Source organism: Hipposideros armiger, unplaced genomic scaffold (assembly GCF_001890085.2).
Source record: "Hipposideros armiger isolate ML-2016 unplaced genomic scaffold, ASM189008v1 scaffold_83, whole genome shotgun sequence".
Classification (NCBI taxonomy): domain Eukaryota; kingdom Metazoa; phylum Chordata; class Mammalia; order Chiroptera; family Hipposideridae; genus Hipposideros; species Hipposideros armiger.
This window is the reverse complement of record NW_017731433.1, coordinates 2,867,235-2,891,238: the sequence shown is the minus strand read 5'-3', so window position 1 is coordinate 2,891,238 and position 24,004 is coordinate 2,867,235. Positions and strand designations below refer to the sequence as shown.

Sequence of the window (24,004 nt, the reverse complement as noted above, 5' to 3'; positions counted from 1 at the left end):
GGGCAGTTACCACCTGCCCAGTCAGGCCTCATGGCCCATGTGAGTAATGGTAGAAAATCCCACAGTCAACTGGATGCGGCGCTCAGGGGACTGGGCAGGCGCATGCGCCCGGTCGTCATGACAACGCGGCCACTCCGCGGGTGAGGGCTGAGGGGTCGCCTTCCGTCATGTCCCTGCCACCCTCTCCCGCTCCCACTCCGAGCCCTGGGCCGGCCTGGGTCCTGGCGGACCGTAGCGGTAAGAAAGGGTGACTTTCAGCGCCCGCCTGGCCCGGAAAAAAACGCGCAAGGGGTGCCGGAGCCCGAGCTGCGGGGTCGCACCAGCCGATTCCCCCCAGAAGGCTGGGGGCCCGAGGCGGCGGGCGGGAGGATGTCACGGGAACCCCAGCTGTGGCCGGGACTTTTGGGTGCCCTCCAAACGCAGGCAGGAGAGCCCTAAGTCCCCAAGAGGGAACCCCCTCCCTTCGAACGATAGATTGTCCTGAGGGAAGGTGTGTCTGTCGCTTTGCTCTCAGGGTCTCCGGGAAGGGTGATAGGTGCTCTTTGAAGGCCCCTTGTTGTGAAAACTCCAGAGAGCAGGGCCCAGGTGGGCAAGAGGGCCTTGAGACCATGCTGACTTTGCACCTCTAGGCCACCTCCGTTTTAAATATTTCTGCGCCCGTGAATTATCAATAGCAGAGTAAGCATAGCCTGCACAGCCCTCTTTCCCCGACAGTTTCCATTTTGGATGCTTGTTTTAAAGCGCCTGCTTGTATTACTAGATATGGAACTGTGCCAGAGCCTTACGTCTGCCTCACTGCGCCCGTGAGATGGGCTTTGTGATTTTCTGACTTTGTAGCATAAAGAGGAAATTTAAACTTTGAAAATTTAAGTAACGCATTCAAAGTCATACAGGCACCCAAGCCTGGATAGGCACCCAAGTCTGATTCGCTCTTGATCCTCAAGTTTCCCAGTACTTGGCTGTTCCAGTATAGAGGGACATAGGGAACCCCCTACCAAATGAGCCCTTTCTCTAAAGATTATAAAACGTGCTGCTAGGTGAAAAATTATTTGGAATTCAAGCCTTAGTCGTGGATGAAAAATGAAATTTGGGTTAGAGTCGTAACATTTCCCTGCATAGCTGGTTTTTCCTAGTTTTTGCTTTACAGTTTGAAGACTGATTCATTATTTTTCTTCTACAGTATAGGAAATAAATTAGTGGTGCCATAAAATCATGAAACAATACATAGGTGAATTTTAAAAGAGTAGCAGAAATATATAGTAGACTTTTAAACATTTGAAAGCCATGGCCAGGTAATTAAATAAATATTCTTGTAATTTAAGATTCCTTCATTCACAAAATCCTAAGTTGTGAGTCTGATACATTTCTTCATGTCCTGGGTGTGGTGCAGCCAGCTGAGGGCAGGCACTGAACCTCAGATCTTCAGGGCAATGATCTCCAATTTTAATACCAAAGAAGGTAGTAACCAGAAGGGAGAAAAGAAGCCACGTGGGAGCCCAACTCCAACAAGTAAACTTGCTTTGTTTCCCTGTCCTAGACGCTAAAGTAGCATTTTCTAGATTGCATTCCATTTGAACCGTGGTCACATGCCTAAGAAACAGAGCATTTTTATCCTCCCTCCCCTCCAGGCTCAACAATTTGAAGAATCTTTGTGTACCTTAGTGTTTTAAAATTCTTGAGATTCTCGGCCCGAACTGAGCTGCCAACAGGTGGCAGGATGGCTCAGCTAAAAAAATGAAAAGCTATACTGAAATGTTCCAATTTTGTTTAAAAATACATATAAAAGAAAAACAATAAGGAAATATCCCCAGACCTCAACTCTGGTGGCTCTGTGGTGGTGGGATTGCTGATGAATATTTATTTGATTTTTGATACTGAAATTTCCAAGTTGTCTGGAATAAGTGTGGGCTATTTATTATTTTTTAAAGCTTATTTTTAAAAAATACTAAGTTTATTTGCTTTCATTTTTAATATAAATATTACTCATCTCAAATCTTGTTTTGCACATTTGTTTAGCAAACTCTTTAGTTCATATAGTGCAGAATCCACTCAGCAAAGAACATCTTTGAGATATAGAGACTTAGAGAAGCTGGCTCTTAAAAATACAGTAAGTTCCCCGACTTATGAACATTCGAGTTGCGAACTTTCACAGATACGAACGGACCTTGCATTACAAACATTCGTAGATGCAAACAAATCGTGGTAGTAGCTCATGTGTCTGCCAGACATTGTCACAGTTGTACTGCTGTGTGCTCACTGTACAGTGCGATAGTGTACAGCAGTACAGTGATCAATCAAAGCCCAGGATGTCCGGAAGCAAGAGGAAAAGCAGTGGTGATGTGGAGGGGACTTCTAGGAAGCACAGACTCACTTTGTCAGACTTACAAACGAATCCGTTCTCCTGGAACGGAACTCATTCATAAGTCGTAAGTTGGGGACTTACTGTACCAGCCTAGTTGAGTAGTGAGATCTCTGAGCACAGAGTTTTAAAGAGACATACACAAAAGGTAGGACGAAACAAAGAAGTGGTAGGAAGCTTCCACCCCAAAAGGCCTGGGCCTCGAATAAAGATGCTTCTAAAGTAATTTCCCAACAGTAAGACCATACATAAAGGAAAGCTGCAGGTATAGCAGAGGAAGGAGATCTCAACTCCTGCTTTGTTTCTGTATTCTTAATTAAGAACTGAACAGAGAAAAATCGCCATTAGAAAGAGAAACTGAAAGGCAGGGTAGGTGAAGGACTTCTATGAACCAGGCCTTAAGTTAGTGTTAGGAAGAACTGACAGAACTGCATGGTGTAAAGGGTATCCAAGAAGCCTAAGGGACTGTCTTTATTTGAAGCCATCATAAGAAACCTTGAGTCACCTTAATCCAAAGTGGCAGAGTGGAAAGAAGCTTTGCAGGCAGTTTAATTCTATACTCTACCCTTATTAACTGCATAAGTTTGGACAAAATATTTAATTTCTCTGATATCATTTTCCTCAGCTACCAAGCCTGTTACATACGGAGGTTAGTTCTTTTATGTCACTTCCAAGTTAGTGTTTGTCCACCCTCAGTGGGTGCTTCTATGGCTCTGTTCTCCAAACAACATATTTATTCTCTCCCATTCCTTACTTGTGTCTCTCCTCTTTGTTCTTGTCTCCTTTTCTTCCCCACCCCCGACTCTATACACACATTTATATCTTTGAAAGAAGTGTAATTGGAGGGAGGGGGGGAAGCTCTTGGGATAATTTACATGTGATGAAGGATAATGGTAATGCATTTATTTTTCAAAAACTCCAGAACCTATTGGCAGTCTCCAGGAACAGTATAATAATCTATGTATGGAAAAGTCCCAGAAAATTAATCCTTTTATACTGCAAATACTTCAAGGAGTGGATGAAGAAATAAAAAATGGGTAAGGAAGATAAATTCTTGATTATATCATGGATGTAATCTGTGTGAAAATCCTGGAATACTGAGCGATTTCAAAGCTATTTGCAGATGCTTAGTAAAAAGGACATACCTTTTGATTCAGAGAAGTAGATGACTGACACTGTAAGTACCGTATTTCCCCATGTATAAGACGCTCCCATGTATAAGACACACCTTAATTTTGGGGCCCGAAATTTGAAAAAAAATATATTATATAAAGTTAATTGAAATCAAGTTTTATTCATCATAAAATTCATACAACTCATCACTGTCAAAACTCCCAACCATTAGCTTGTCCTCATCTGTGTCTGAAGACGAATCACTGTCTTCATATATTGCCTCGTCCTGAGTTCCATCTATGGCATTTGAAATGCCACACTTCTTAAATGACTTGACAATGATCCACAACCACTGTATAAGACGCACCCAGTTTTTAGACCCCAAATTTTTCGAAAAAGGGTGCGTCTTATACATGGGGAAATACGGTATGTCTTGGAGGTAGTAGAGTACACTGGGAAGAGCACTAGACCTGCAGCCTCCAAATCTGGACTCTGGGTTTGTCCTTAACTCCTATGAGCTGGGTTTATACAAATCACTGAAATCTTCAGTGTCATTATCTATCAAGTGGGGATACTTTTTATGTGTGAGAGAAATTAGATAATACAGTATATGCTAAAATGTTTTTTGCAAAACCTGTGGTATATTCAGTAGTTTTAAGTTACATGCTATCCATGATGTTACTATTTATGCACAAAGAAAAAATACCTTTATTTCTTTACTGAGTTTCTTGTTTGTATTTTAACAGATTGGAAGGAATCACATTAAACATTGCTGGTAACAATCGCTTAATACCAGTGGAAAGAGTAACAGGTGAAGATTTTTGGATTCTTTCCCGAGTTTTAGAGAAGAATCCATATATTAATGGTATGTCTCCTTAAAAATTATTACTCCTTCTTTCATTTTCCTGATTTAAAGTATTCGTTATAAGGAATATCAGCTTCTATTCATCTGTGTTCTTCAGGTTTGGATGTTAGATATAACCTCCTAAGTGATGTTGGCGCATACTATGCTGCAAAACTGCTTCAGGTATTATTTTACTGAAAAATGTTGTAGGTCTTTTTATTTTTTCCCCCCAGGAGCCAGTTAAGAAAGAGTCAGTCCATTCTTTGGAATGTGCAGGGTTTGAGCGAGCTAAGCCTAAGTTAACTTTATTGCAGATTCACTTTGGAAATACTCAAGCTGAAATGCTGCATTATAGTTGCATTTTTTAAGAAATAAATAAAGTACATCAGTCAGAGAAGGTGTACTTAAAGAAAAGGCCTTGTTTCAACCTCAGAAGATTGGCAAATATGTGTTTGGATTTTCAGTTAAAATGTTTAAAGCAGCATGTATCATTTTCTTTTGAGTCCTCCCTTGCATTTGGCTTTTTAATTTCCTGACTACTGGTCCCAGTCTCTTCTGCTAAAAGTGCTTCGAATGAGCTTAAAATGATCCTAAAATTCTCATATTCATGAAATGGCACACAATGTAAGGGCGAGTGAAGATTAAAAAATGAAGTAACCATGTTATTGTCAGCAAACACAAGTAAAAATGCTGCAAAAATCGTCATCAAAATGTTCTTAGTTCTGTTTACAGTGAAACCACCTAGTCTAATGGCACACAGACAAAACACTAGTTTTGCAAAATGTCAAGGGTCCTGACTTTATGCTATATTTATACTTAAAATAACTGAAAACTCATTTGTGCAGTTGGTCTCAGTAGAGCTGTAAATAGAGCGCCCGAGTCATCTTTTGCAAACTTGAACATACCACGTACAGTTAAATACATAAAGCACATCCATACTTTGAATCATTGGTCAAAACTGAACATAGTTGTTTTCTTTCATTTAGATTGCAATTATATTTATGTTTAAATGAGAATAGTGATTTTTTTTTCCCTTAATGGTAGTTTCTTTTGCTAGACTTGCAGATTTTCTGGTTTATAAAGATTTTTTTTGGAGGTAAATACTTTTACCTAAATAAAGCAGCTTATATATTATTGATTGATTTCTAATACATGTGTAAAAGTTTCTTTTCTCTCCTTATAGAAACAATACAATCTCATTTACTTAAACCTTATGTTTAACGATATTGGGCCTGAAGGTGGAGAATTGATTGCTAAAGCACTACATGTAAGTATTTCTATACCTCAAACTAACATTGTATTTGGGAATTTTAACTTCTGATAGCTTGGAACCAACAGAATCAAATGTTAATGTGAACTTATTTTAATATTGTGGGAATGTATATTTTTATTACACTTCAGTTTATTAAAATGTGGACATTACATGAGCACTTTTGAGCTCATTTTTAAAATAAATAGTTTTGTTAAGATAGAATTCAAATACATAAAATTTACCTATTTATTTATTTAGGAATTGGGGAAGGGGAACAGTGTTGGGGAATTGGGGAAGGGGAACAGCCAAGTTGTTGTCCTTCAATCTTAGTTGTGGTGGGCACAGCTAGCTTAGTTCCCAAGTCCCGTTGCCATCCGGTTGCCCGATGGCAGCTTGGGGCAGCTCAGCTCAAGGTACCGTGTTCAATCTTAATTGCAGGAGGTGCAGCTCACCATCTCATGTGGGAGTCAAACTGGCAACCTTGTTGTTGGGAGCATGAGCTCTCTCACCAGCTGAGCCATCCTGCCACCTGTTGGCAGCTCAGTGGCAGCTCAGCCCGGGCACAGCTCACTGGCCCATGTGGAAATCGAACTGGTGACCCTGTTGCTCAGAGCTCTCACTCTTAACCAACTGAGCCACTCAGCCGGCCCAAAATTTACCGTTTTAAATTTGCCCTTTTACATTCACCACTCGCAGCTTTTAGAACATTTTCATTCCCACCAGAAGTCATGTGCCCATTAGCAATCCCTCTACATGCTTTTCTCCCTCACGCACCAGCCATTCATCTACTTTCCATCTATGGGTTTGCCTACTCTGGACATTTCATATAAGTGGAATCATACAAAACGTGGTCTTTTGTGATTGGCTTAATGCTTCCAAGGTTCATCCTTTTTATTGCCAAATAATATTCCTTTGTAGGGGTATATCACATTTTGTTCATCCATCTGTTAATGGACATTTGGGTTTCCACTTTTTGCCTCTAATGAGTAATGCTATTACGAATATTTGCACACATTTTTGTGTGAACTTTTTTTATTTTCTTGGGCATATACCTAGGGGTGAAATTGCTGGATCATTTGGTAACTCTGTTTAATATATATATTTTTTATTAGTTTCAGGTATACAAAACAATGTAATAGACATTTATACACCCCTCACAAAGTGATAAACGCCCCCCCATCTACTACCTGTCTGACATCGTATATAGCTGTTACATTTCCATTGACTGTATTCCCTATGCTGTACTCCATAGCCCATGACCATATATATATTTACTTAATTATAGTTGACATTCAATATTATTCAACTTCAGCTTTAGGTGTATAGCACAGTGGTCAGGCAACTATACAGTCTGTGAAGTGGTCTCCCTAATAAGTCCAGTGCCCATCTGGTACCCTACATAATCTTTACAACATTATTGATTATATTCCCCAAACTGTATTTCATATCCCTGTGGCTATATTGTGACTAATAATTTGTAACTTCTAATCTCTTTACCTTCTCCCCCATCCCCACACTCCTCCCATCTAGCAACCATCATTTTTTTCCCCCCTATATCTTTATTTCTATTTTGTTTGTTTGTTTATTCTGTTCTTTAGATTCTTCTCCATCTGACTTATTTCATTTAGCATAATATTCTCTAGGTCTATCCATGTCATTGCAAATGGTAAGATTTCATTCTTCTTTTTGGCTGAGTAATACTCCATTGTATAAATATACCATAGTTTCCAAATCCAGTCATCTACTAATGGACATTTCGGTTGTTTCCATGTCTTGGTTGTTGTGAATCGTGCAGCAATAAACTTAGGGGTGCATATATTGTTTCAAATTAGTGTTTTGGATTTCTTTGGATAGATACCCAGGAGTGGAATTGCTGGGTCTTATGGTAGTTCCATTTTCAATTTTTTGAGGTAACTCCATACTTTTTTCCATAGTGGCTGCACCAGTCTGCAGTCCCACCAACAGTGCACCAGGGTTCCCTTTTCTCCACATCCTCACCAGTACTTGTTGTTGGTTGATTAATTGATGATAGCCATTCTGATCAGAGTGAGGTGGTATCTTGTTGTGGTTTTTATTTGCGTTTATCTAATGATTAGTGAGGTTGAGCATTTTTTCATTTGTCTGTTTGTCGTCTGTATGTTGTCTTTAGAGAAATGTCTCTTTGTGTCCTCTGCCCATTTTTTAATTGATTTGTTTGTTTTTTTGGTGTTGAGTTGCATGAGTGTTTTATAAATTTTGGATATTAACCCCTTATTAGATGTATCATTGGCAAACATCTTCTCCCATTCAGTAGGCTGCCTTTTTGTTTTATTGATGCTTTCCTTTTCTGTGAAAAAACTTTTTAGTTTGATGTAATCCTGCATGTTTATTTTTTCTTTTGCTTCCTTTGCCTGAGGGGATATATCAGTAAAAATATTACTAAGGGTAATGTCTGCAAGTTTACTTCTTACATATTTTCTTCTAGGATTTTTATGGTTTCGGGTCTTACATTTAATTCTTTAATCCATTTTGAATTTATTCTTGTATATGGTATAAGAAGGTGGTCCAGCTTCATTTTTTTTGCATGTCTGTCCAGTTTTCCCAGCACCATTTATTAAATAGTCTGTCTTTACCCCAGTGTAAATTCTTACTTCCACTGTCATAGATTAAATGACCATATAGGCATGGATTTATTCTGTTTAATATTTTGAGGAGCTGCTAAACTGTTTTCCAAAGTGGCTGCTCCTTTTTACAATTTCACCAACAATCTATGAGTGTTTCGATTTCTCCACATCCTCACCAGCATGTTATCTTTTTTATTTTAGCCATCCTAGTGGGTATGAAGAGGTTTTGTGGTTTTGATTTGCATTTCGTTAATAAATAGTGATATTGAGCATCTTTCCATGTGCTTTTTAGCTATTTATGTATCTTTGGAGAAATGTCTATTCAAATCCTTTTCCCATTTTTAAATTGGATTTGTCCTTTTGAGTTTTAAGAGTTCTTTATATATTCTGGATACAAGTACCTTATCAAATATGCATTTTGCAAATATTTGCTCTCATTCTGTAGATTGCCTTTTCATTTCCTTAATGGTGTCCTTTGAAGCACAAATTATTTTTTTAATAAAGATTTTATTGGGGAATCTTGGGAGGGCAACAGCGCTGGGGAATCGGGGAAAGGGGAACAGACAAGTTGCTGTCCTTTTGTTCTTTAGTCTAGTTGTGGAGGACGTCGCTTCACTGGCCCATGTTGGTATCATCATTGCGCTCTTCCTGGCTGAGGCAGATTGGCCGCCAGCCTCTGAACTGCCGCTCACTGCAGCTGCTGGCCGCTCACGCTGGCTGCTGGCTACACACGGTAGCCTATGGCAACCCACTGCAGCCGGGGCTGCAGCCTACGCTGTTGCCGGCGACTCACAGCAGCCAGCTCCAGGTCGAGCTGTTGTTCACCATCTTAGCTGTAGAGGGCAGTGTCACTGGCCCTCATGTGGGATCCAAACCGGGTCCCTGCTGCTCAGAGCTGGTGTCCCAAGCCAGCTCGTAATGAAACGTGCCACTTGGCTGGCCCTGAAGCACAAATTTAAAAAATTTTTTTTAAATTTTGATAATGTTCAGTTTACTTTTTCTTTGTTGTTTGTGCTTTTGGTGTTATATCTAAGAAGGCTTTGCCTAATCCAGTCACAAAGATTTACATTTAAATTTCCTTCTAAGAGTTTCATAGTTTTAGCTTTTTCATTTAGTTTTTTGATCCATTTTTAGTTAATTTTTGTATAAGATTTGAGCTAGGAGCTTAACTTCATTCTTTTGCCTGTGGATATATCCAGTTATCCCAATGCCATTTGTTAAGACTATTCTTCTTCCATTGAATTTTCTTGACACCCTTGATGAACATCAATTGATCATAAATGTGAGAGTTTATTTCTGTACTCGCCATGTGTATTCTGTTAATCTATATTCCTGTCCTCATGCTAGTGTCACACTATATGATTACTATAGTTCTGTAGTGAGTTTTGAAGTCAAGAAGCGTGAGTTCTCTTTGTTTGTTTTTCAAGATCATGTTGGCTCTTTTGGTTCCCTTAAATTTTCATATGAATTTTAAGATTATTTTACCAATTTCTGCAAGAAAAGAGGCTGAGATTTTGAGGGGAGTTGCTATAAACCTTTAGATCAATTTGGGGAATATTGCCATCTTAATGATACTGTCTTCTGATCCATGGGATGTGTTTCCATTTATTTAGGTCTTTAATTTCTTTCATTGATGCTTTGTCATTTTCAATGGGCAATTCTTGCCCTCCTTGTGTTAAATTTATCCCTAATAGTTTATTCTTTTTGATGTTATTGTAAATGGAATTTTTTTAATTTCATTTTTGGATTGTTCATTGCTAGTGTATAGAAATACAGTTGATTTTTGCTCATATATATTGATCTTGTGTCCTGCAGTCTTGATGAACTTGATGAAGTCTTGATGTTTATTAGTTCTAACAGCTTTTTTTTTTTTTTTTTGGATTCCTTAGGATTTTCCACATGTAAGATTATGTCATATGCAAACAGAGGTAGTTTTGCTTCTTTTCCAATCTGGATGCTGTTTTGTTTTGTTGTTGTTTATTTGTTTGTTTTTCTTGCCTAATTGCCTTGTCTAGACTCGCCAGTACAATGTTAAATAGAAGAGTTAAAGGGACTTCCTTGCCTTCTTTCTGCTCTTAGGGGAGTTTGAATTAGTTTTAAAGATAATTATTTGCACTTACATGTCCTAATATTTATTCGTTAGGACAATAAAGTGTCTGTAATTTTTTTTGTGAATGATGTACCCAAAGAGTGGAATAAAAGGACGAGTTAAATTTTGCAAATGTCTGAGAAACATCTCTTTACAAGTTATATAAAGGGAATGTGAAGCGACTTCCCAGTGGGTACAGGGTCTTCTTTGTGGGTGATGAAAATGTCTTGGAACTAGCTAGAGGTGATGGCTGCACAACATTGCAACTATGCTAAAAGTCAGTGAATTGTACACTTTAAGATGGTTAATTTTGTGTTATGTGAATTTCATCTCAATAAAAAAGTGGTGTAATTTTCTTAGAAGATAAATTTATAGATTCCTCCAATGAAAGGAAAGTTTATTAAAAATCTTCTTCTTTGGGCTAGCCGAGTGGCTCAGTTGGTTAAGAGTTGGCTTGGGAGCATGAGCTCTGAGCAGCAGGGCCATAGTAGGTTCGGTTCCCACATGGGCCAATGATGCTGTGCCCTCTACAGCTAAAATGGTGAAAAACAGCTCAACCTGGAGCTGGACTGCCATGAGTGGTCGGCGATAGTGTAGGCTGCCGTGAGCTGCCATGAGCACCTGTGAGCCTCCATGAGCGGCTGTCCAATGGCCAGCCACCGACTGCCTCAGCCGGGAAGAGCGCAATGATCATAATACCAACATGGGCCAGTGAAGCCACGTCCTCCACAACTAGACTAAAGAACAAAAGGACAGCAACTTGTCTGTTCCCCTTCCTCGATTCCCCAATAAAATCTTTAAAAAAAAAAAAACTTCTTCCTTGACCAGTCATTGTTTGGGCATGTTTCCTGGGCATTCTTTCTACTAAACTATTAAACTAGATTTTTATCTATTATTGGAAATTGAATGTTACATTTAAAGAATATATCTTATGTACATGAAAAATAGATGAGTCTGCAAATATAATAGTAATATAGTCGCCTAACTCATGTAATCTAAAGAGAATTCTGTGGATTAAAAATTTAGCGAATTTATGATTCTTTTCCTTTTCAGACGAATACAACTCTGAAATACCTAAGAATGACTGGAAACAAGATTGAAAATGAAGGTGGAATGCTTTTTGCTGCAATGCTACAAATTAATTCATCCTTAGAGAAGTTAGATCTGGGTGACTGTGATCTGGTGAGTGAATTGGTTGTGAGAAAATCACCCAGATAGTGGATCATTCTCCCTGGAAACTATCAGAGAGAATTGTTAGAGTCCAGCTAAGTGACAGTCTTATGAATGATGAAGCTTGCCCCTAATGCCTAATATCAGAGAAGAAGCTTTTTTTTTAAACCTAGGCATAATAGTGCTGACTGTTAATAAAATCAGATTGTAGTAAATAATACTATAGAATAGCCAGCATAATAAAAAGCTTCCTAAATGTCCATCCATAATGCTGCTTAACCTGTATGGCATTTTAAAAGGAGAATGATTGCGTTCATTTTAATTAAACAAATACTACTTCGTTAGTATAATACACATTTTTTACTTTTTAAAACATTTTGGAGTAGTTATATTGTAGCATTCAAACCTAAAATTGTGATGCTGAAAGCTGTCCTGGGCCTTCATCTGGCCTGATAATGAGAAGTGTGTGTTTTTTGCATGTCTTCAAATTCCAGGCTTCAATTTCTCAAACATGCTTTCAAACCTTGAGGCCAGTTGGGAACCTATTGTACAGATTAATGCAAAAGCACTTGGACACGCAAACAATACGATGGGCCAGGAGGCTCTTTGGGGTGATAGGTCCTGACGCTGAAAATAGTAGTAGATGCAGCTAGGATGGTTCTGGGAAAGCATTAATGCAATATATATTGTCTACACATACCAGTCACAATCCTAGATTCTAGGGATACAAGAGTGCATCGGATATGGTCTCTGTCCTTAGAAAGCTTACATTTAGTTGGGAAAATTATCAGTAAATAAAGTGCAATGAAGGTGGCCAAGTACTCTTGATAACGGGGAGAAGATAATTTGCATGATAGGATTGTTGCCTAAGACCTGAGGAAGTAATACCTAGGAATCATGAAGGATGAGAAAAAACTACCTCCGAGAGGGTCCATGGCAGAATGCTGTAGGCAAAGAGTTCAGGTACACACAGGCGCCAAGATAGTGCTTCTCCAAGTGTGGTATGGATAGTATTACTGATACAGATTGACATAATTTTAATACTCATGTAGATGCTTTGTTTATTTCAAGAGATTATGGTTTTCCATTTATGGTAGTGATATAGAGTTTTAAAATAAAGTGAAAAAGTAAGTTGATTTAATGGGAAATTCTTAGGTAAATAGTAAAACTTATATTCAGATAGGCAAAAATCACAAGGGCGGTACATGAAGAGTGAAATGTCAAGTCTGGCAGGTTTTCAGAACTGAAAAGCCAGGTGGCTGGACAGGGGGAGTTATAAAGTGTGCATCACAGTGAAGGTGGGAGAGTCGCAGGAGCCAGAATCCTGCGAGGCCATGTTGGGTGTGGGTGTGGGCCATGGGGCCAGGGGAAGAAGAGGGGATTTTGTTACAAAAGCAAACTATGGAAAGGCCTGAAGTTGAAAGGTGACATGATCAGACTGGTGCTTTTAAAAGATCATTCTGGTTGCTCTGTGGGGAATTAGAGGGTTGCAAGAGGAAGCCCACTGACCACTTAGGAAGTTGCTGCCGTGGTTCATGTGGGCGATGAGCACTGGGGGTGGGGGGGTGGCCAGAGGGATGACTAATTTGGGACATCTTTTGGAGGCAGAGCCTAAGACTTACTGATTAACTGTATGGCGGGGAGGTCAGAGGACTTGTGTAGTGAGAGGAGGCACAGGTTTCCTGGCATAACAGCTGGGTGTGTGTGGTATCCATCTCTGAGGTGGGGGAGGGTTAGGCCCTTGCAGTGAGGTAGAGAGAGAGGTCTGTGGGAGCTGTGAAAAATGTGGTTAGTAACCCTTTCCCGTCACACTTAAAAGTACAAGTATGAATATAAAAGAATGCTGGCACAAGCATATGTGTTCTCAGGAGTATAGAGCCCTACCTGGGGTCCATGTGTGTGTATCTGAGGTCTGCATCATATAGAACCCTGAGGGCTTAGGAGCAAACCTAAAGGCAAACACCCTAGGAAATGGATTCTGCAACTTGAAGGAAGTCTCCATGCATGCTGTAAATAGATGTTAGGACAGGGAGAAAAGAATGCAGTAACAGTTCATTTCTGAATTTGATCAACCTACAATTCAAAGAGCAGGAAATGCTTAAACTTTTTAAAAACACAATTTTGATTTATCAGACTCCAGATTACTAATCTTGAAATATTTCTGTAGGGAGGTTAATTTATAGGATTTGTCGGTTTCCTTAATGAATGTACCTGTTTTTAGGGAATGCAAAGTGTGATAGCATTTGCTACAGTCCTAACTCAAAACCAAAAAATTAAAGGAATAAACCTAAACCGACCTATCCTGTATGGTGAACAGGTATGTATTTAAAGTGATGGTAGTTAATATCACCACATGTGAATAAAACAAAGGTATTACTTAATGTCATGTCAAGGTTTCCAAGTGCATTGTATTTTTAAAATTGTAAACTACTGTTTACAAACAAAAACTTTTAAAGGAAAATTAATTCTTGATAAGAGTTTTATAATTAAATATGATTTTAGATGTTGTTTGCTTAAGCAGTAAACATCATTTTTTTTTCTCATAAACTCAGATTCTCATTGAGAATCTGATGAGATGGGTAAAGTAATTACAATGAAAGCATTAATGATTAAAGGCTGGGTTATAAACCTGGTATGAACTATTTTGTTTCTGCTATATTGATGTGACTGAACCATTATATCTTTGAAATGGTTTTTACTTTTAAGACTTCTCTTGCTCCTTAACATTAAGTGGCTTCTCTCTTATAAGTTGTAAAAAGCTAGGGAATAAGAACTCATTTTATTATTGATTTAAACAAAAACAGAGTTATTTACTATAACAAAAAAAGGTTCAAAGTAGTTTATATAGACTTCAAATTATCTACCTCACTGTTCCCTATTAGTATTAGTAATTGAGAATTAACCATATTTTTAAAGTATTTTTCATATTCGAAAGTGTTTTGCATGCTTTGCCTACATAGATCTCTCCCTCTGAATTATCTCTGCACTTTTCTGTACCAAAATTTTTGGAATTTTACATTATATTAATTGTTTCATGTATATAAATCTAATCTGTTCAACAAGACACCCAAAATCCTTAAATACAAGAGCCCTACTTTAAAGACCAGCAAAGGGCCGGCCGGGTGGCTCAGTTGGTTAGAGCGCGAGCTCTGAGCAACAGGGTTGCTGGTTCGATTCCCACATGGGCCAATGAGTTGTGCCCTATCTGAGCTGGACTTGGAGCTGAGCTTGCGCCCTCCACAACTAAGACAGAAGGACAACTTGGCTTGGAACACAAAATGTTCTCCTTCCTCAATTCCCCAACACTCTTCCCCTTCCCACTTCCCCAATAAAATCTTTTAAAAAAATAAAATAAAGACCAGCAAAATACCGGGCTCAAAGTAAGCATTCAGGGGCCGGTCGAGTGGCTCAGCTGGTTAAGAGCTCGCTTGGGAGCAGCAGCTCTGAGCAGCAGGGCTGCGGTTCAGATCCCACATTGAGGCCAGTGATGCTCACCCTCTACAGCTAAGATGATGAACAGCTCCACCTGGAGCTGGGCTGCTGTGAGTCACCTGCGACGGACGGCGTAGGCTGCAGTGAGCTGCAGTGGGCTGCTGTGAGCTACATGAGTGGCTGGCAGCGGGCGAGAGCTGCCGTGAGCGGCCGACCAATGACCGGCGACCAATTGCCTCACCCAGGAAGAGCACAATGATCATACCAACATGGACCAGTGAAGCGACGTCCTCAAAAACTAGACTGAAGGACAAAACAGCAATTTGTCTACTTGTCTGTTCCCCTTCCCGATTCCCCAGTAAAACCTTTAAAAAAAAAAAAAGTAAGCATTCAGTGAGCTGCCCCATTCATGATTCACTCACTTCATACATACTTGAATGCAGCGCTAAATCAGACACACTGCTGCGAACTAGAGATGAGTCACAGAAAGCTCATGGCCCTGGTCTTCAAGGAGCTTTCAGTCCACTTGCAGGGAGATCAACAAGTTTGGAGGGTGATATGCTCCGGGGCCTTGGGAGCATGAGGAAGGGCACTGAAATCAGTGCAGGGGCTGGGGAGGCTCTCAGATTGAGGATCACAGGAGATCTGAAGGCTAAATAAGTTTTCCGGGTTAAACCCCTGAGGAAGCATGTTAAACTGTATGAAATTAGAAGCACAATTCCTCTTAAATATGTCGAGTGATGTCGTTATTCCCAAATCCACCTGAGAATAGTTATTAAAAGCCCAGGGCCCTTGCTCAGGCCCATGCCTTTGTTCTCAGCCCTGTGCTCTGGGCAGTCAGCTAAACTCTAGCCTGCTTTCTGTTATTGCTTGGTGACCCTCTCTATCACCAAGTACCATTCTCCTCTTCAGTGGCTGTGGAGAATTCTCTGTGCTTCCTCATACTTGGCTGTTCTCAGATGTGACCCTGCACACTTATTTCATTTAAGAGTTTTGCTGTTCATTATCTGGGGGGCTTGCACAAGTATCGATGCCAGATAAATTAAGTCACGTATTCAGCGAATGGAGCTAAAAAAAACCACACTTTACCATTTGACACTAGTTCTTTCCCTTAATAGGGGTGGTCCCTCTTTCAAACTTCTTGACCAAAAAATGCAATCTGAGTAAAACACAAATATGTATTGAGTATGTCCTCTGTTCCAGGCACCATGCAAAACAATACTGGACTCTTTAAGTGATCAGTTTGCATTTGTTAAGATCACACACTACAGTTTCCCCTTTGGGTGTATATTTTCATTGCCAAAGCAGTAATTTAAACAAATCAGATACAGTATTATAGAATATTGAAGTACAATAAATGCTTTGTAGTTTCCTATAGGACACTTATTTTGTGCCAGGTACTTTTTTATTTAATTCTGCGAGGGAAGTATAATTGCACCTATTTTACAAAAAAAAAAATAACTGAGACTCGATGAAATAATTTGCCCAAAGTCATATAGCTAGTAAAAGGCAAAGTTAGCATTTGGACAGTTTAATTATAAAGCTCATCTAAAAAGTGCTATTGCTGTGTTGTTTCATTGACCTTTTATTAGTTTTTCTCAAAGTACGTTTACAGTACTTTGGCATTTTATGTCACTTAGGCATTTTACAAGTGCCTGCTGCCTGTTTCTAAGACAGTAAAGATATCATTTATGGCAAAAATGTTATTTTTTAAAAGCCAGGCCAAACAAGTATAAATTGTAGGCTAATAGTCTTAACTGATATAATCTTTTTAAAAGGCTAATTTAAGTAACTTAGCATATGTTTGGAATGTACTGCTTCAAAATTATATTTTAGAAAAAAGATTTTATTTTTAGGAAGAATCCACAGTTCATCTAAGCCACATGTTAAAAGAAAACCACTGCCTTGTTGAACTGCACATGAATAAACATGACATAAGAAACGGTGGTATAAAACAGTTATGTGATGCTCTGTATCTGAACAAAAGCCTGCGCTACCTTGATGTCAGCTGGTAAGTGATAATTTGGACATTAAGTAATTCAGAAGTTTAGTCATAGGAATAATCTACGTAAATATTCATAGTACATAGGATATTTTGTTAGAGACTAATTCCAAAGATTAGAAATTGCCACCACTGTTGTCAACTTTTTATCCTCAACCTTAGAATTTATTTAGTTTATACTAATACTAATCTCTTATTAACTTGAGTGAGCAATTTAATTATGTAAACCAGAATGAAAGCAACATTTTATGGCAAATTTTCTCTAACTTTTTTGGAAATTGAGTGATTAAAATAAATCTTTACTAAAATAGAAAGTACTTTTTATAACTATATAACAGTTTACATGTTATCTCTATGAATAAAATAATACTTCATATTTTCAAATATGACTACATATTTTTCCTTTCCCAGCAATAAAATAACTCGTGATGGAATGGTGTTTTTGGCTGATGTACTGAAAAGCAACACTACCCTGGCAGTAATAGATCTTTCTTTTAACAGAATAGAAACTGCAGGAACAAAGTATCTCAGTGAAACTCTCACTTCACACAACAGGAGTCTCAAAGCGTTAGTATGGTTTCATATTTAACCAAAGTAACAGAAAAACTTCAATTTTTAGAATACTAACCTCAAGCCCCTTAACTCCTACGATTCATGATGAAATATGAAAACTCAGTTTCTAAACTGACATATTAAGTTTAAACATTTCCCTTTCTTTTCTTTTTCAAAAGTAGTATCTTTTACAAATTAGATTGATTCTAGTTTTCTTAGATTAATGAGAAAATTCTTATTTCTTATATTACTTATCCTGAATTCTAACAGAAAAATTATAATCATTCAGTGTGATCAACTTAAAAATAAAAATGGAAGAAAATATTACTTGGATGGCTTTATCTTGAAAAATGTGTCTGTAGTCCACCCCTAATTATTTACTAAATATAAAATGACAGTCAATTAAACGAGTCAATAGCTCTACAGGTATATGGAGCATACAATTAGAAAACAGTTTCTCGGATATTCAGAATTACATGTTCGATATTTTGGCAGTATATTAAACATATTTAAGAATAACGCTAAGACTTTACACAATAAAATGTAATACATGTTGTTGCCAACTTATGCATTTTCTCTTTGTGGAAGTATTGATTTCCAAGATTATTACTTTTCCTTATTCTGTAGGTTGTCAGTAGTCAGCAACAGCATAGAGGGAGAAGGACTCATTGCCCTTTCACAGTCAATGAAAACAAATCTCACTCTCTCTAATATCTACATTTGGGGAAACAAATTTGATGAGGCTACATGTGTGGTAAGTTTTTTTCTTCACTGAAGGTATTTTCTGGGGTCTTCTCCATAACATCAGACATTATTTACAATTACTTACAAGTGCCTTAGGAATGATTAGCGTATAGTGAAACACTATGGTACTAAACATTAGGTCCTAAAAATTAGCTACTGGAAAGTTTTATGGTTGAAATAGCAAAAGATACCAAATACTATATATGAGTATAAACATCACACACTAGACGCTGTGTAAATTGAGTGTAGAATATGCAAGCTAAAGCAGAAAGCAACTAGACTTTTACATCTTTTACTGTTAGAAGTTTTGCCTTTCTCTATAATCGCAACCTTACTGACAAACCAGTTTACCATGTTTGTATGACACTCTTACATAGATACCAATGATCTATAAAAGATAGACAAAGAAACTTCTACAATGAAGAAATAATTGGGTAGCCAGCCCAGGCAGTAGCAAATACTATGGGGATTGTCTCTGAGCCTAAATCTGTAGGTCAGCTTCAGGAGTTCAACTCCATCCAGCTGTATGCCAAAATCTGTGGTGGTTTACTCTTCTGAGAAGTGGGTCCCTGGCTATCAGCAGATCTTCAAGGGCATATACAGTAGTCCTCCCCCTCATTTAAGAACCTCTGTGGGTCTTGAAAATTTTGATCATGGGACTTTTGGTCCATAAAATTGGTAATACAGAGAATTGTTAACTCAGGGAGTCACTTAAAAAAAAAAAAAGAAAAACATGCCTATTAGAAATAAGTTTTACAAGATTATAATTTCATTGTGTGAAATTAAATGAATAAAAACCTAACCACAATACCTGGAAAATATTGAAAAACTCAGCAATGTTATTCAGAATAGTTTATTTTAAACTGCAAATTAGCACAGCTAATTTGTTTAAGCACTGTAAAATGAATAAATTATTTTCTTAATGATATAGTTTTTCTTTTCTTAAAAATCTTAGGCATATTCAGAGTTAATTCAAATGGGCTGTCTAAAACCAGACAATACAGATGTGGAGCCATATGTGGTGGACGGGCGTGTACATCTTGCAGAAGTCTCCAATGGCCTGAAAAAGCACTATTACTGGACACCAAGTTACGGAGAAGCTTGCAGCCACTCAGCTAATGCAGGTTCTAGTCTTGTACCAGTAGGTCAACATCTATGAAAAACAAGCTGTAAAATGGTTTTTACATATTTGTCTTACTATGTTCACAGAGATTAAAATTTTATTGCCTATTAAATTTTTCTTTCATAAATTAGAACGTTATTTTTGTCAAATGCGTAAGATACGACTGTATTAAACTTTGTATAAACTGTTCATTATGAAAAACTGAGTAGTATAATTTGTAAAAAGAAATCTTACAAAATAGAGACTAAAGTTTTAACCCTGGAGGAAGAAATCAAGGAACTAATTTATTTTTATAAAGAAAATATAACCAAGTAGTAAAATAGTATACAAGGAAAGGTCATTACAGGTATGCTAACTTCAAGTTGTCATGAACTGGTAAAAAAGGTTTCAGGTGGCAGATTCTCAGGGAATTCCAAGGGGTTTAGAAGTTGAAAATTTTATGTCTTATTTATGTATTACAGATGGGTGCTGATACAATCTCACAAATACAGGTAAATATATATAAACATACACATATACAAATATTGGATTGTCGGAAAAGTCATGACATATTTTGTCTATGTTTTTCAAAGGTCATTTATTTATATAAAGAACGAAGATCAATCAGTGATATATTGCCTGTTTTGTTTGATAACCTTTTGCCATCTTTCAGTGAGCTTCATAATTCCTCGTTCATAGAAGGACCTGTCTTTATTTGCGAAAGACTGAGCAAGGTGCTGATTTATAGCTTCATCTGAATTGAACGTTTCTAAGATCTTCAGCATGCTAAAACACTTTCAAAAAACTTAGTGATACTTAATAGACCTTTCTCATGCAAATATCTATTACATTGTTTTGTACACCTGAAACTAAAAAAATAGACCTTTCTCAAAACACTGCATTATAACAAATATATTTAAAGATGACCTTAACTAAAATGATAATTATGAGTGTTAGAATGATACCAGATACAACTAAAATATATGCACATTATGATAAAGGATAGGATGGCATTATGAGAAGAATGACAAGACAGGATATTCAGTCTTCAATCTTTACCTGTCATTCATCAAGCCATGTCAATTTAAAATAAAATTACTGTAGTTAAGAAGCAGGTGTGATGAAGAAAAACACAATCAACCTTAGGCACTCCAATATAATAATACTAAAAATAAATTTGAAGGCTAATCTATGCAAAGGCAAAATGCTAATTACCATCATTTTAGAGGAAACTTGGTAACTACTGCTCTCATAGAATTATGACATTACTGTAGCAGTTTTAATAAGAAATTTTGTTCATTAGGTGCTTGGAATAATGAAGATGTGAATTAAATATAACCTCTCCATTTCAGCAGACTTCTTAAAGAGGCTGAGTCTTTCAGTTTTCTTTAATTTCTTCACATTCCAATAAATTCCTATTGAATTTGTCAGAATAGATTAGTTGAACATTTTATAACTATAAATTGTATTTAAACCCAGTGTATTAAGTTAATACACATGCATAATTAGATTTCTTATATAAATAATACTATGTTTGATGGAAATATAAGGCACTATTTCAAACTCTATTCCATTAAGTCAATCCCACTACTGGCAATGTATTGTGAAATGCTGAGAGTGCTGTGACATGGTGGCGATTTCTACAGTTTATAAGAATTAAGTAGTTTTATTATGTCCTCTAGTTGGTTCCTATGACTGGGACCCCAGAGAAAATACAATTAAAGAAATCAATACCAATAGAAAATACATGAACTTTATTATTACAGGTGTAGTTTAAAACCAAACACAAGCCATAACTATTGCATGGCAGAAATAAGTCTCCATGGAGTTTGATCAGCAGTAGAAATGGACTTTGTGGAACTGATCATTTAAAGTCCAAAGAACAGGCAGTAAAATAAAGCAGCACGTGGGAAAAGCAGGGTGGGGAAATACCAGAACAGTACTGAATTTTCTACGTCCATTAGGAAGGAAAAGGACTACTGTGAAACTACAACAACCATCAAATGTAGTTTAATTTATAAAATTTTAAAACTCAAAACTTATAGAAAACACAAATATAAAATGTTTAATAAATTGGCTTTTTCATAACTCAAATGTTTACTTGTAACTGAAGTTAATTTCTTAAATCTATGTAATATAATGTATCAAATTCAGAAGCCAAGTGATTCATAGTATGTGTTGTTTATATTTAAAAAATACTTATATTTAAAATATTAAATTTTTAGAATTTAATATTTTAAAAAGTGCATAACAGGTATAAGAGAGGCTTATGAAAATTTTTAGAAACTGTCTTTTTAACAAGGTAAAAACACCAAATATCTATTTAAATTCATGTTGAAAATGTAGTTTGATAACCCAAATCAAAAGTACTGACCACTAGTTTTCTCCAGAATATTTCATTCTAAGTTTTCATATAATTTTCTAGCTTTTAAAAGAAACAGTTCTTTTTGTTTCATTAGAAAAGTTACCTCCAGTGGAATAAGTTAATAAATAGCACAATTCTTATTCAGTACCTAAATTTACTTAGGCAGAAATATGAAGTTTTATATTTTTCCCCAGTTTATGTTTTGGTCTATGGGGCTTGGTAACTGCAACACTCTTGGGCTGATACCATCATGGATTTTGCTTAAAGTTTGAGGGGAAGAAAAATTTTAAATCCCACAGGTCAAAACTGAATCGTATCAACTGACAGGTTCCACTTTTAATGAATGAAGGGCAATTGTAAAATGGAAAAAAAAAAAAAAAAGAATTAAGGCAGCTCTAAAAGAAAATGAAACTTAACTACCTAAAATAGTGCTACCGTAATATAATTTATTCCTTAAAAAAGCTGTGTGTCTAATCTGAACATAAAAGCCAAAAATCAAAACAGGCATTGCACAGTTATGATGCAGCATCAGGTGCTTTTACTTCAGTGAATGAAAAAAAAATGGTCACAACTCAAACGGTAATTTAAGATGAGTATATGCACCTGACCAAAAGTACTTGCGTTTACTACCAGAAATGTCTTAGCAATTCCATAATCCTCACAAAGTCAGTACAACTGCTGTAAAAAAATCAACTGTGGTTCTGAATATCCATTCACTGTTGACCTCAACAATGTATCCGATGTAGGAGACTGGTTATCTGTGACAGGAAGGAGCACGTGGTGGTCCTCAGTCCCAAGTGGAAGAGCTAGTGGTAAAGTCATATCAGAAGGCTTCACATCCAAAGTTTCTGATAAAGGGCTTTTTTGTATGGAATCCTGTTCACTCAAGGGATGATCCTCCATACTAGAGTCTAGAATTTTATCTGCCCCTGAAATGGAAGGGGAAAAAATTTTTGCTATCTTTAAAAACAAAACAAAAACCTAGATGTAGAATCTTACCATTCCCAGGACTTGCATTCAAACCACCACACCTTTACTCATGCTGTTTCTCTTTTGCTGATTTGCCCTCCTAATTACCTATACAAATCCTACATGGGCCTCAAGACTAGGTCCAAGCACCAACTCCATTATAAAAATGGGCTTAATTATTCTAGACCAGGGTGAACTGTTTCTCATCTGTTTTATCACTCATTTGTCAATGTTTCATATAGTGCCTTGTGACATCCTCTCTCTTACTGCTCTTTAACACTCAACTTAGGTATGTCTTGAATTTAGTTACCAGACTGTAAATTCCTTCAGGGTAAATGTCAAGTTATACTTCTCAAATTTCTTCAAAGCACCTAATAGTACTATACATTTAATAAATACTCTATTTGTTCCCTAACTGTATTAATGAGTTGTTCATACTATTCTGTAAGTTCAAGTTCAGAGGTATGTCACTTTCATATACTTTCAGAGGTGAGAAATTCTGCTCTACTCAAGGGAATAATTATCACACTGACTAAAGGTACATTTTGCCTTCAAATTTTCCACTAGCTTTACCATGCTCTTGACATTCAAAAAGTACTGACATTTCAATCTCACTGTCATCATTAGACAACACTGTGTATTTGCTTTCATAAAATTATAATTCTCTCTTCTTGCAGACTTTCCAGTTCAACCAGCCAAGAATATGGCCTATGCTTTCTCATCCCAGTGACTCTCTTCACAATGTTCTTTCTGCTTGAAATGAGCCTTCCTTTCCTATCTCCATGCTCTGAACTCTTCTCCGTCCTGCAAATTCCCTAGGATTAAGCCTTTCAATACTCCCCTCAGAAGTACTTAATCTCTTCTTCAGCACTCTATTATAATGTCTCTATTATAGCCTATATTTTGTCTTGTAATTATATTTATGTAGATTTCTGTTCTCCCACACCAGATTGTAAATTCTTGCAGGATTACGACTATGCCTTATTTAACTTCATATACCCTGAAGTTAGGTGTACTTTAGAGGTATTTAATAAATGTTTGTTGAATTAATGACTCAATATAGTTTTCAGATGTTACTGATTAAATCTTTATGTTTATATTTACTATCAAAAGACTTACACACTTGGGGCATAGAGTGGGGGAAAAAAAAGACTTACACACTGAAGAAGCTTGTTTTGTTTCTAATCATGAAGGAAAAAAATGATAAGCACAATGAAACTTTTTCAAGGATTCATTTTAAGCAATAGACTTAAAATTTTGTAGTCTGAGGGCCGGCCAAGTAGCTCAGTTGGTTATGAGCTCGCTCAAGAGTGCGAGCTCTGGGCCAGCTGAGTGGCGCGTTGGTTAAGACCTGGCTTGGGACGCCAGCTCTGAGCAGCAGGGCCCCGGTTCAAATCCCACATGAGGG

General features: G+C 37.2%; 2 protein-coding genes across 7 annotated transcripts in view; one reads left to right on the top strand and one right to left on the bottom strand.

Moving 5' to 3' along the window:
• Positions 1–140: 140 nt before the first annotated feature.
• On the top strand, positions 141–23,912 carry LRRC34 (leucine rich repeat containing 34). Of its 6 annotated transcripts, XM_019643967.1 has the most exons (15): positions 141–237; positions 2,985–3,008; positions 3,282–3,396; positions 4,219–4,337; positions 4,435–4,499; positions 5,500–5,583; positions 11,314–11,442; positions 13,652–13,747; positions 16,719–16,873; positions 17,276–17,431; positions 18,044–18,170; positions 19,116–19,301; positions 19,745–19,774; positions 23,084–23,134; positions 23,274–23,360. In XM_019643967.1, exons 1-14 carry the CDS (start codon positions 168–170, stop codon positions 23,087–23,089), a joined length of 1,362 nt encoding a protein of 453 aa, XP_019499512.1. In that variant the 5' UTR covers positions 141–167; the 3' UTR covers positions 23,090–23,134; positions 23,274–23,360. The 6 variants fall into 6 exon arrangements, 5 of the variants coding, with proteins under 5 accessions (XP_019499512.1, XP_019499509.1, XP_019499511.1 ...); XM_019643964.1 differs by lacking the exon at positions 23,084–23,134 and having other exon boundaries at positions 23,274–23,912; XM_019643966.1 differs by having other exon boundaries at positions 23,084–23,912.
• MYNN (myoneurin) overlaps positions 21,000–24,004 on the bottom strand; it is a 16,420-nt gene continuing 13,415 nt past the window's right edge. Inside the window, exons 6-7 of the mRNA XM_019643962.1 lie at positions 23,328–23,346; positions 21,000–22,587 (exon numbers count right to left, since the gene is read on the bottom strand). Coding sequence (XP_019499507.1) covers positions 22,294–22,587; positions 23,328–23,346 — 313 coding nt within the window. The 3' untranslated portion in view covers positions 21,000–22,293. The remainder of the gene's footprint in view (positions 22,588–23,327; positions 23,347–24,004) is intronic.